This window comes from Muscardinus avellanarius, assembly GCF_963383645.1.
Source record: "Muscardinus avellanarius genome assembly, chromosome: 8".
NCBI lineage: Eukaryota > Metazoa > Chordata > Mammalia > Rodentia > Gliridae > Muscardinus > Muscardinus avellanarius.
The window spans coordinates 71,060,412-71,074,562 of record NC_137794.1 but is presented as its reverse complement, the minus strand read 5'-3'; the positions used below and the strand labels follow the sequence as shown (position 1 = coordinate 71,074,562).

The following is a 14,151-nucleotide window of genomic DNA, read 5'->3' as shown; positions in this document are numbered from 1 at the left end:
AACTACATGCTTTGCTCCCTGTGAATGAAGAGACTAGCAGATGTTCGATGATCAATCACTGACATGATCGTCTCTGATCATGATAGCTATTTGTGTGATTTATGTCTGATTTGAGAGCTGAAGAGATAACTGAAAGGTTTGCACTTTGAACAATTATTTACAGTTAAGAAAGTTTGAGCTGGGCATAGTGGTACACACTTATAATCCCAGCATTCAGGAGGCTGAGGCAGGAGGAACATGGTTTGTAGACAGCCTCAGCTACTTAGTGAGGCCCTTTGCAACTCAGTGAGACCCTGTTCCAAATGAAAAAAAAAAAAAAAAAAAAATAAAAGTTTGAAGAGGCCGGGCATGGTTGGCTCACACTTTCAATCCCAGCATTCAGGAGGTAGAGACCAGAGGTTCGCAGTTCACAGAAAGCCTCCGCTACTTAGCAAGGTACTTTGCAACTCAGTGAGACCCTGTTTCAAAAAAAAAAAGACAAAAAAATAGGGCTGGGGTGTAGCTCAGAGGTTCAATGCCCCTGGGTACCATCCCCGGTACCACACACACACAAAAGTTCTATGTCAGGCATGGCAGTGCACACCTGTAATTTCTGTACTTAGGAGGCTGAGATAGGAGGGAGGATCACAGGTTTAAGGCCAGCTTCAGCAATACAGCAAGCCTTTCATCAACCTAGTGAGACCCTGTTTCAAAACAAAAAATTCAAAGGGCTGAGGGTGTAGCTCAGAGGTAGAATGCCCCTAAATTTAATCCCTAGCCCCAACCTGAAAAAAAAAGACAAAGTTTGAAATGTTGGGAAACTGGTGTTAAAACAAAACTATGACTAAGATTTTTGCGTATGAGAATCATGCAAATGATGACTGCTTTTATGATGGCAGATGAGATTTTCCAAAAGTGGCTCCAATAATCTGCAACCCACATGCTCTTCTAGAACTTTGCCTCCCAAATCAAGGGATACCTCTCTCTTCTTGAAACCAGGCAGATTTGAAACTCCCTGGAAGCCAGTAGAATGCAGCAGATATGACATTTTTTTTTGGGGGGGGTACTGAACTCAGAGCTATTCTACCTTCAAGTTATACTTACAGCCTTATTTTATTTCTTATTTGGAAACAGGGTCTCACTAGTTTTATAGAGGTCTCACTACTTGCTGAGGCTGTCCTTAAACCTGTGATCCTCCTGTCTCAGCCTCCTAAGAACTAGGAGTGTGTGCCACTCCTAGCTGTGTGCCACCATGCCTGGCTACACTGATTTGTTTTTGTTTTTGTTTTTTGCAGGTCTGGAGATGGAACCCAGGGGCATTTGGCCTCCGAGCCACACCCCTCTGCCCTATTTTTTATTCTTTATTTTGAAACAGGGTCTCACTAAGTTATGGAGGGCCTCGCTAAGTAGCTGAGGCTTTTCGGGAACTGCGATTCTCCAGTCTCAGCCTTGTGGATGCTGGGCTTACAAGCGTGCACCACCACACTTGGCTACACTGATTTCTAAAGACAATTCAGCTCATGTTTTGAAAGCTGAAACACATTTTCACCTAGCTCTATACCACCCTAGAAGCAGTCTTATTGCTCAGAGACCATCACACTGTGAAGAAATTCAAAGGAGCTCACATGGGGAAATTTTATGAAGATTATGCAAATAGATTGATCCAGTATTACATTGTTGTATTTTGGGGATTTTCCAATATTTTCCTGGTATAAATAATTCCACAACAAATATCTTTGAATATATTTCACCTGGCACAAATACAAATTTATGTCCTGGTTAAGTTTTAGAAACCAAAATAAATGGAAAATCTTTTTGTGGCACTAGAGATCGAATCCAGTGACATACTACCTCTGAGCTATACCTCCAGCCCTATTTTTTATTCTTCATTTTGAAACAGAGTCTCATTAATTGTGGAGGGCTTCACTAAGTAGCCAAGGCTGGCCATGAACGTTAGATCCTCCTGTCTCCGTCTCCCAAGTGCTGGTATTACAAGAGTGCATCACCATGCACAGCTATAAAATCTTGAAATTGGAAGGCTACTTTTTTTTCACACTCCACCAAAATAAAATTAAAATAAGTGAGATAAAAGAATGTATTTAAATATCACGGAGCATATCTGTTGGTCCATTTTGTTAGTGAAGCAAAAGTTACAGACATTACTCATGCTAACAGGACAGAAGGCACTGACAACCACAGTGAAGAAGATAATTTTTTTTCTTTTTTGTGGTAGTGGGAATAGAACCTCCAAGCATTCTACCTTTGAGCTACACCTGAGCCTCATTTTATTCTTTATTTTAAAACAAGATCTCACTAAATTGCGGAGGGCTTACTAAATTGCTAAGGCTGACTTCAAACCTGAGATACTCCTGTCTCAGCCTCCAAAGAAGATATATTTTATTATAATGTGAAAATCCCTTAGGCAAGGTATTTGTTTCTCTGACTTAAAGGTGTATTTTGTAAAAAGATGTCCAGATACCTCTGATTAAGGCATCAAATAGCTGTATATTCTTTAATCTACTTTTTTCAAAATGCAAAAAGTAAACAAAAGGCAGGTAGACAGCAGGGAAATTTTTCTAAGACAAGTTTTTTTGAGGGGGAGATAAAAGTTAAGGGTAAGTCTGAATTCTGCATACATTCATGCGCATGTTGCACTCCATTTGTCAGTGTTTACTAAACCATGTTTGATCAAGACAAACCTTATGCATGTGTTAGAATGAGAGGCTCATGAAAGTGAAATTATATATGCTCTCCTTTATTTAAGAAAACAAGGAAGTTTATTTGAGATCTTGTCATTAAAATGAACAGTATCACAAAAAGTCTGGTCTTAAAGAGTTAAGCCTTTGCAATTTATTTATTGTGGTACTGGGGATGGGACCCAGAAGCATTCTACCTCCAGGCTCTATCCCAGCCCTGTTTTATTTTTTGGTTGGAAACAGAGTCTCACTAAGTTGACGAGAGCCTCAGTCCTTGCTAAGGCCGTCTGCAAACCTGTGATCCTTCTGTCTCACCAAATACTGTGATTACAGGTGTGTGCCACCACGCCTGGCTAACTCTGCAATTCAAAGAGAAGCTGCCCAGACTCCCTTCTGTACCCTGTAGATGGGAAATTCTTTGATTTATGCTTCAGCCTAACTTTATCTTGATGCTAGATTAATTGAAGCTGTGTACAATATTTCCTTGTCAGAGCAGCTACACTCGTGTGTATCTTAGGTCTCTCTGGGGGCTGGTTCTGTCTCAATAGACCTGATAAGACAGTGTTTCAGTTAATATGTAGTGAAGTTTGAGTGCTCTAATGAACTTCCTTGTCTTTAACTCACCCTCAGAGAATTAATTTCAGTTTTGCCCGCTCTTCAATTCTCAAGTATATATATGGTTTCAAAGCATTGTTTCCCCTCTCTCATGCATCACTTGATTTGGATGCTTCTGATTTTTCAGCAATTCTTTATCATGATAGTGTTAACTGTTTGCTAAAGCATAGATGGTCAAAGCCCAGTTTCCCGCATAGTTGAACCAACCCCAAAGAAGAAAAGTGTGGACGGCCACTGAAGCACTCTGATCCCAGACTGCGCGTGTGTCAGAGGCTTGCTGAAGCGCAATTCACGTTTTGGGCTTTGTTTGCTTTCCATGAGAAGCGCTCTTCCAATATCCAACCTTTAGTCAGCGAGTGACTCTCCTTCAGGGAGTGAGCGGAAGCTAAGTCATGGAATAGCTGTTACGTGATTGCTCCCCGCTAGTAGGATTCAAAGGTCTCAACTAAAAGATCTAAATATTATTTCAAAAGGCAATAATTTTTACATTTTTACATTGCAAAATAACAACAACAACCCGCTAGCCACTTTTGCCATCAAGGTGATGAAGCCTAAAGAATTTATATAGCAAAATGGAGAAAATCGGAAGACCAGCCTTCTGAAAATCCGCCATTGGTGAAGGGATGAGGAACATCCACAGGCTGATCCTGGAACTCGCCAGTTTCGTGACTTTGGGCTGCATATGGGTTCCCGAGGCTCGGTGCACAGTTTTAAACAGCTGCTTAAAGTCCTGTGTGACCAACCTGGTAAGTTTCACTGGTCTAATATTTGTCTTTGCAGGAAGTAGAGCGTACGTTCTGCTTGTTATAATCGATAGAATTGTCTTCATGAAGCCGTTCCTCATGTTGAACTATTAGGAAGGCAAGGTAGATTGTTTTATTTAGGAAGTAAGTTAAACATATTCCTAGTTGCAGAAGATAAGGCAGGCTGTTTCATTCCTTTGTTATCTGGTCATATATTTTTTTAGGGGGGGTGAGAGTACAGGGATTAGGTAAAGGAGGCTTAAATGGAATCAATTTTTCACACTTTACAAATATTCCATTTAACATAACTGATTGCAAAGTCATTAATATTTGTCTAAAGATATGAGATGGGGTTGGCTGCAGGGTAAACCTTCTAGTTTCAGACCAATAGTAGTATATCTATTGTGGATGAATTAATGTGTAGGGGGTTGGGTAGCCAAGGAAGCAGGTACAGGGGCATTGTAGAATAACACTTTATTTCAAAAGAAATAATTATTTGTAAATTTCCTTATTTCCACCTGTTCATTTTTATTTTTATTTGTTTTTATTTTTTGGAGTATTAGGGATTGGACCCAGGGAATTCTACCACTGAGCTATATATTCAGCCTCTTTTTTGTTTTTGGTGCTAGGGATGGAACCCCGGGGTATTCTACCATTTAGCTGCATTACTAGCCCCCTTTTATTATTTTATTTATTTTTTTTGCAGTACTGGGGATGGAACTCAGGGACATTCTACCTCTGAGCTACACCTCCAGCCCTATTTTTAACTCTTTATTTTGAAACAGGGTCTCACTGAGTTGCAAAGGGCCTTACTAAGTAGTTGCGGCTGTCTGCAAACAGCGATCCTCCTGTCTCAGCCTCCCAAATGCTGGAGTTACAAGTGTGCACCACCACATTATTATTATTTTTTTAAACAGGGTCTTGTTAGGTTCATAAGAGTCTTACTACTTGAAGAAGCTGTCCTTGAACCTGTGATCCTCCTGTTTCAGCCTCACAAGTACTGGAATGTGTCACCACGCTTGGCTATACCTATCCATTTTTGGTTTTAATTAATATGAGTATTTGTTTTTGTCTCGTTTCTGGTTGCCATGTCTTCTGGATATATTGTATTATATATTTTCTTTTGTGATTAGTCGTCCTTGAAATGGTCATTAAATAAACTTTAAAAATCAAATGAGATTCCATCTAACCCCAGTCAGAGTAGCAAGCATAAAGAAATCAAATAACAACAAATGCTGGCGAGGATGCGGGGAAAGAGGAACTCTTTTACACTGTTGGTGGGAATGCAAACTAGTTCAGCCACTATGGAGATCTGTGTGGAGATTCCTAAGAAAGGTGGGAATAGATCCACCATATGATCCAGCTATACCACTCCTGGGTATCTTTCCAAAGGGGTTGAATTCAGAGAACTACAGCAACATATGCATACCTATGTTCATAGCAGCACAATTTGTAATAGCCAAAATATGGAACCAACCCAGATCACCATCAACAGATGAATGGATAGCAAAACTGTGGGAAATACACACAATGGAATTCTATTCAGCCATAAAGAAGAACAAAATTATATCATTTGCAAGAAGATGGAAAGCCCTGGAGAACATTATGTTAAGTGAGATCAGCCAAGCACAGAAGAAGAAGATACATATGTTTCCTCTAACATGCCCAAACTAGGAAACACAAAGAATACCAGTGGGACTCCAGATATTGAAGGGGAAATATTAGCTAAGTTTGGATGGTAAGATAGGAGAGGAGGAAGGCTGGTCTTGATTAATGAGGGTCTACACCTGAACATGTGTAAAATTATGAATAAGACATGGTTAACCTGGACAACCATTGGTGGGAGGTGGGAAGGGAAGATGGGGGCGGGGGGGGGAGATGGCACCAAATATAGTGTAAATGTAGACTATTTAAGTTCAATAAAAATTGTTATAAAAAATAAAAATAAATAAATAAATACTAGGACCGTTTAGCCATAAAAAAAATCAAATGCTCTCTAAAGTGTTTAGAGTAATAAATAGTCTCTTATCTAAAAACCAAGAACAAGCTGGGCATAGCGGCACATGCCTGCAGTCCCAGTACCTGGGAGGCTGAGGCAGGAGGACAGCAGGTTACAGGATAACCTCGGCAATCTAGCAAGACTCTCAGAAATTTAGTGAACCCTTGCTTCACAGTGAAAAGTAAAGAGAGCTGGGGGTGTGTCTCAGAGGCAAATGCCCTTGGCTTCAATTGCCAGTAAAGAAGAAAAGACCAGTTCATAGCTGCACAATTCACCACAGCCAAACGATGCAACCAGCCAAGATGTCCATCAGCAGATGAATGGATTACAAAACTGTGGGCTATGTACACAATGGAATTTTACTCAGCCATCAAAAAAAACTCAATGACATCATTTTCAGGGAAATGGATGGAACTGGAGGACATTATGCTAAGTGAGACTAGTCAGGCACAAAAAATAAGAAAACAGATGCTTTCCCTGATATGTGAGAGTTAGGGAGAAATGGGTCATAGGAGGAACTCTTGAAAGAGGAAATCCCATAGAGGAGCAAATAAGACAACCTAAAGGAGGAGAAAGGAGAGGGGAAGAGGAAAATCTCTAAAACACACAATGTACTTAAACATATCGAAGTCAATCACTAAGCCAAGCAAGGGAAGGAGGGACGGGGAGGGAATGGGGTGGGAATTGGGTAGGGGGTAAATCAGCGATGAGTACATGTTTGTACACACAAGTTTTTTACCCCAATATGTTGTATGAATATAATGCACCAATAAAAAAATTAAAATAAAAAAATAAAAAAAGAAAAGACCAAGAATATAGTTTATACACGACGCTATAGTGATGCATTTTAAAACAAAAGTACTCATTATGCCAACATACTGGAGATTTAATTCTGTGGGAGCTTAAAGAAGAAACTTATGTTGCACACTTTTGGCATATTTTATTTATTTATTTTTGCGGTACTGGGGATGGAACCCAGGGGTATTCTACCTCCAAGCTGCACCCTCAGTCCTATTTTTGATTGCTTATTTTGAAACAGGGTCTCATTAAGTTGTGGAGGGCCTCACTAAGTAGCTGAGGCTAGGCTTCAGCCTGTCAACCTCCTGTCTCAGCCTCCCAAGTATTGGGATTACAAGTGTGCGATACTACACCTGGCTCATAGAGTAGCATTTAAAAAAATACTTTTTTTTTTTTCCCCCCCTGCAGTAATGGGGATTGAATCCAGGGGCATTCTACGTCCGAGCCACACCCCAGTCCTATTTTTTATTCTTCATTTTGAAACAGGATCTCACTAAGTTTCAGAGGGCCTCATTAAGTAGCTGAGGCTGTCTGTGAACCATGATCCCCCTGTCTCAGCCTCTCAAATGCTGAGATTACAAGGGTGTGCCACCACGCCCACTCGGCTCCTTTTTTCTTTTTGCAGTTGTAATCCAATGTTAAAAATGGAAATATAGGACTACTAATTGTTTTCTTTCTTAAAATATTAAAATATTTTTTCTGACTATATGAATATGTGTATGTTGCAAAAAGTTATGAGATTAAGAAATCGAGAAGAATGCCGGGCGTGGTGGCTCACGCTTGTAATCCCTGCGCTTGGGAGGCAGAGACAGGAGGATCACGCAGGTTCGAAGCCAGCCGCGCACGCTGGCTTAGGAGACCCTGTTTCCAAATAAAAATGTAAAAATACGTCTGGGAGTGTAGCCTGGAGGTAGAAGGGCTTCTAGGAACCCCAGTACCACCACCAAAATAAATAAATAAATAAATGGGGTGTCCTGTTATGTGAGCATACCACTGTAATTTGTTAATTCCCTACTATTGAAGCTGATGTTGACTGTGCTCAACACTGCAGCCCCCCTTTCAGCTTAGTTCGGCTTGATTTGTCCTTGTCTTTCTGCGTGGGCCCCTCGATGTCAGGGTTTGGCAGTAAGAGCAGACAGTTTGTTCCTCTGCTGAGTTGCCTTCCGTTCCCCACCCACGGAGGCAGGCTGAGCTGATGAGATGGCAACCACCAGACACACGGCCTGCCAGTGTGGCCAGTGACTGGAATAAGCTGCTCTGATATGGGCCTCCCATGCAGGGGCAGGCAGACGAAAGCCCGGTAAATGGTCTGCTGCATTACCCATGGATCGGGGCACTGGAGATGCAGTTCGTTATATTTTTTGTGCCATCCTGTTTTATTGATTGTGTGTGTGTGTGTGTGTGTGTGTGTGTGTGTGTGTGTGTGTGTGTTTTACTGGGAATTGAACCCAGAGGCATTCTACGTTCCTGTTTAGAAACAGGGTCTCATTAGGTTGCTGCCAGTCTTGCTTAGTTGCTGAGGATGGCCTGGAACCTGTGGATCTTCCTGTCTCAGTACTGGGTTACAGCCTGGCTTCTGCCAGTCTGTTTAACATGGGTATTTGGTGTGAAGATCATCTTCGATTTTACTGGTTCCTGATATGGAGGCATTTTTTTTTTTTAAATTTAAAAAGAAAGACAAATAATCTTTAACAAAAGAATATCAGAATCGCTGAACAAAAACACCCAAGTTGGCCAGGCGTGATAGTGAAACCCTGTGATCCCAGTACTTGGGAGGCTGAGACAGGAGGATCGCAGGTTCAAGGACAACCTCAGCAACTTAATGAGACCCTGTTTCAAAAAATAAATAAATAAATAAAATAGGGCTGAGGATGAAGGGCTGAAGTCCAGAGGTGGAATGCCTCTGGGTTCAACCCTAGTACCACCAAAAAGAAAAAAATAATAGTGGAAGTACATTTTGCTAATCTTGTTTTATAGATCCACAGAGCACAGTAGCAAATTAAAGGCTTAATTTAATCACAATTTTCTAATCTTTGGCAACAAAATACTTTTCTAGAATAAAAAATCCCAATTACAGAACTAATGTTGAGAAATGCTTAATTAGAAGTTCCAATTCAATTCAGTAAAAAATCCTGGGTATCTTTGTCTATTGAGCTCTGTGGCGATGCGATTGGGAATACAAAACGGCAAATTATATGACTGATGTCCCAGTGGCGCTCATGGCATGTTGTGGTGCCAAAGTTTCCAACACCAGACAATTAAAAACTCTTACAAACATGATGTGTTGTAGTTTAAAAAATATCAGAGAGGATGATAATACATTAAAAATTGTTTTTAAGGTTTCAAAGGAGCTGGTCATGGTGGCGCATGCCTTTAATCCTTCTGGTACTTGGGAGGCTGAGATAGGAGGATTGCAGGTTCAAGGCTAGCCTCAGCAATTTAGTAAGATCCTGACTAAAAATATAAAAAGAAAAGAGCTGAGTATGTAGCTTGGAGGTAGAATGCCCCTGACTTCAATCCCCGGTACAAAAAAAAAAAAAAAAGTTTCAAATAAATCAACCAAAAATCAACAGAAAGACATTAAAAATAACAGGGCAAGCCAGGCATGGTGGTGCACGCCTTTAATTCCAGTTTTGGGGAGGCTGAGACAAGAGAATTGTGGGTTCACCTTTTAGTGAGTACCTTATTGAGACTCTGTTTCAAAATGAATAAAAAATAGGCCAGGGGGTGTAGCTCAGAGGTAGGCCTCTGAGTCCAATCCCCAGTGCTGAAAATAAAATAAGAAATTCTGGGGGTATAGCTCAAAGGTAGAATGCCCCCTGGGTGAAATCCCTAGCACCACAAGCCATACACACAAATCCAAAATCCAGATTCTCTAAAGGACATTATCATTATCAACATAGTTGACTATTTCAAATGTAAATTATAGCCAGGCATGGTGGCACACGCTTGTAATCCCAGTACTTGAGAGACCGAGACAGAAGGATTGTAGGTTCAAAGCCACCCTTGGCAATTTAGCAAGGCTCTCAATAACCTAGTGAGACCTTGTTTCCAAATAAAAAATAAAATCAGTTTGGGGTATATCTGGGGTAGAATGACTCTGGGTTCAATTCTTAGCTTAGCATAAATAAATAAATAAATAAATAAATAAATTGTAAACTATTAGAAAAATAAACAGGGTAAAATAAAAATAAAACCAACATGTGGAAAAAGTATTACAAATTATAAATAATTTTTGCCAATCTTTATAAACATAAAAACATGTAAAATAAGTTTAGAACATAGATTGCCACTTCAAAAGAAAAAATTATGAATGGCTAAAAAGCGTGGGATAGCTATTCAACCTCATAGTAACCACAAAACTGCAAAGTAAAAATGAATGATTAATTTTTAAGATTGGAAAAGATAAAAGCATTCAGAGTTGGCAAAAGTATGAGTAAGTTGGCATCGGCAGGTACTATTATTTGGGATTTAAATTGACAGATTTCTAGGAAATGATAGGTAAGTCTCGAAATTGAAAATGTACACCATTAGCTCTGCATATCCATAAATTTACCCGAGGAGATTATTGCATAAGTATCCAAAGATCTGTATGTAAAAGGCTGTTTATAGCAAGTTTGCAAATAATACTAATAACAGATTTCTGAGAGACTGCACTATACATATAATGCATCATCGAATCTCTACAGAACTTTATTAATTAAATATCATCCTACTCTTTGTCAGGTGAGAGCATTAAATTTAAAATTTCATGTTGGGAGTGAATATAAGATGTGGGGTCAAGATGCAGATCACTCTGCTCTGTTCCATTTGCGAGGGTAGGAGGCGAAGGAGGTCAGAAAAGAGAGCTCCTGCCAGGAAGTCGCTGTCGGGGTAACAGGGTCCGAGATCTGGGACTGGGCTTGTATCTTGGAGGCAGATGACTGGAGCAATTGAGCTAGGATGCGCTGCCGGGGGATCCTCAGGTCCAAGTGAGAAATGTGAGTTTGGCCAAGAGTAAAGGAGGCACTGTGTACTCAACAGAAGCCCAGGATGCTGGGCGTGGTGGCGCACGCTTGTAATCCCAGCATTCGGGAGGCTGAGACCGGAGGATCGCGGTTCGGGGACAGCCTCAGCTACTTAGTGAAGCTCTCTGCAATTTAGTGAGACCCTGTTTCAATAAAAAGTAGGGCAGAGAGTGTAGCTCGGAGGTCAAATGCCCCTGGGTTCCATCCCCAGACCCGCCAAAAATAAATAAATAAATAAATAAATAAATAAATAAATAAAATAGAAGCACAGGCTCCAACCCCTTCAAGTCTCACCTCAGGCAAATTTGCTAAGCCTCCCCGTGTCTCATCTGTACAATGGGTGGATAATAGCACCTACCTTAGGAGGATGTTGAGATGGCTGAGTGAGACTGAGTGTCGAACACTTGTAAGAGTGCCTGTGAAGCTGGGTGTGGTGGCATCTGTAATCCCAGTACTTGGGAGGCTAAGACAGGAGGGTTGCAGGTTTGAGGCCAGCCTCAGCAATTTAGTAAGGCTCTCAGAAACTAAGTAAGACCTTGTTACAAAAAAAAAAAAAAAAAAAATAGGGCTGAGGGGGTATCTCAGCCCTATTATTTAGGTCTTTTCAAAAAGCAAAATGATAAAAGCAAATATGTATATTTCCTTTCTTACAAATATAAGTGCTTAAGAAATGGAGTTTAGAAAGATTTTTATTCACATATCGAATAAATAAAAGGCAACCTTTGTATTTTGGTTTCTGTGTCTGATTACCTGTGGCATGGTGTGATTTCCAGTACTATCCCAAGTACTGGAATTACAAGCATGTGTCACCACACCTGGCTCTAGCCTGGGGTTTTCAAAAAGGACAGTCCATTACCAAGGGCACCCCCTCCTTTTCATCCGTTTTATCTTTAGCCTCAGTGGCTACAACAGAGCCTGATGGGTAGCAGGTATTCAGTTACTATATGCTGAAAGAATAAATCCATGAATCGAAGTGTCTCCCACTTAGATGCCTTCAGAAGTTCCTTAGAAGCATCATTCGATGGCCTGGCACTGTGCAAGTTATATCCAAAAGTAATCCGACAGCCGGGTGTGGTGGTGCATGCCTGCACGCCCAGTACTTGGGAGGCTGAGATGGGAGGATCGCAGGTTCCAGAGCAGCCTCAGCAACTCAGTGAGACTCAGCAATCTAGCAAGACTTTGTTTCAAAAACAAAATAGGGCTGGAGATGTAGCTCAGAGGTAGAATGTCTCTGGGATCCATCCCCTGTAACACACACACACACACACACACACACACACACACACACACACACACACCAACCAAACCCCAGGCTATTCGGAGGCCATATCAGATGTTCAGATCTTACGTGGGAAGTTCTTTCAGGATACTGAGACATAACTTGCTTATAATACTGGATTAGCCAAGGACAGACAGCAAGTCCCTTCTTGGCTTAATCGCCTCTCAAATTCAATGGTTCCTATCAGCAAAATGGTAAGGGGAATTTCTGATCACCACCAACTAGAATTACTAGAAATACTTACGTAGGTTGCCTCTGCCTCTGGTTCCAAGTCAAGTCACGGAGCACAGGATCAATAAAAGCTAGATCAGATCCTTGTGATACTCTTCAGGTTCTTACCAGTTATCACGGGCCCAGTATCACCGTCCTTTATAAAGCTCCTGTTGACAAGGATCCCACTCAAATAACAGCCAGGAAAGAATGAGAAAAGGAAAGAATTGATTTTTTTTCTTCTCATTTTCCTCATGGCAAAACACTTCTTAAAATTTGAAAATTTGGCTGGGTGTGGTGGTGCATGCTTGTAATCCCCATACTTGGGAGGCTGAGACAGGAGGATTGCATAGGTTCGAAGCCAGCCTCGGCTACTTACTGAGCCTCTCAGCAACTCAGTGAGACCATGTTTCCAACTAAAGAATAAAAAATAGGGATGGGGCATAGCTCTGAGGTAGAATGCCCTTGGGTTCCATCCCTAGTACTACAAAAAAAATTTTGCAAATTTTTGAGAAATAAACAGGGAATTTAGGGAATTCATATGCTTTATTACAGGTGGCATTCTGGATTTGCATCTTTTTTTTGCTCTTAGAAAAATTTCACCCATAATGCAGTTTTTTTTTTTTTTACTTGAATAGTGGTTAACCCACATGTTTAATTCTGAATGAGACTCTTGCCATCATCCTTTACCACTTCACAAAGCCACACTCTCCCTCCTGCCTCTGTGTTTCCTGCAGAGTTTTTAAGCATTGTATCCAACATTTGCATCAAAATTTTGTATGGCGTCATGATGGATTCAATGACTAAAACACTTGATTCCTTACTTTACATCTAAAAAACAATCTAAACAATCAGAAAGCAACACTTCTCCAGAAAGTTTTTTTTTCTTGGTGCTGACGATTGAACTCAGGGGCATTCTACATCTGAGCTACAACTCTAACCCTATTTTTTATTCTTTATTTTGAAACAGGTCTCACTAAGTTCAGGAGGGCCTCACTAAATTTTTTTTTTTTTTTTGATACTGGGATTGAATCTGGAGGTGATTTACATCCAAGCAGCACCTCCAAATCTCTTTTTTAATTTTATTTTTTGTTTTCAATCAGGGCCTTGCTATGTTGCTCAGAAACTTGCACTACCACACCAGGCTTTAGGAAACAAAAAAAAAGGTAGTCGGGTGGGAGGCTGAGACAAGAGGACCGTGGTTCGTGGATAGCCTCAGCTACTTAGTGAGGTCTTTTGCAACTCAGTGAGACCTGGTTTCAAAAATAAAGAATAAAAAAATAGGGCTGGGTTATGTAGCTTGGAGGTAGAATGGCCCTGGGTTCCATCCCCAGTACTGAAAAGAAAAAAAAAAAAGAAAAAGGTGTGGTGGACCTGGGTGTGGTAGAGCATTTTTGTAATCCAATATTTCAGAAGCTGAGACAGGAGATTGCAGATTTGAGAGTATTCTCAGCAATTTAGCAAGACTCATCAACCAAGTAAGACATATTTCAAAATAAATACATGAAAAAGGGCTGAAAGTGTAGCTCAGAAGTAAAATGCCCTTGGATTCACTCCTCAGTCCCCCCTCTACACACACACACACACACACACACACACACACACACACACACACACACAGAGTTGGGATGGCATGGTGGCCATTTTTGATACTGAGAATTAAAGATTTGAGGCCAGCCTCAGCAATTTAACAAGACCCACAGAACCTTTGCAAGCCCCTGTTTTACTTTTTTTTTTTTTTGGTGTTGTTGTACTGGGGATGGAACCCAGGGGCATTATACCTCTGAGTGACACCCCAGCCCTATTTTTTAGTCTTTTTTTATTT

The 14,151-nt window shown here is 40.7% G+C and overlaps 1 protein-coding gene across 2 annotated transcripts in view; it reads left to right on the top strand.

Annotated features, from left to right (window-relative positions):
* Window positions 1-3,913: 3,913 nt before the first annotated feature.
* The window catches only part of ROS1 (ROS proto-oncogene 1, receptor tyrosine kinase), a gene marked incomplete at both ends in the record, with an annotated part of 148,486 nt that continues 138,248 nt past the window's right edge, over window positions 3,914-14,151 (top strand). For both annotated transcript variants that reach the window (XM_080700734.1, XM_080700733.1), the window contains one exon: window positions 3,914-4,036. In XM_080700734.1, the coding sequence (XP_080556860.1) occupies window positions 3,914-4,036 (123 nt within the window). The remainder of the gene's footprint in view (window positions 4,037-14,151) is intronic.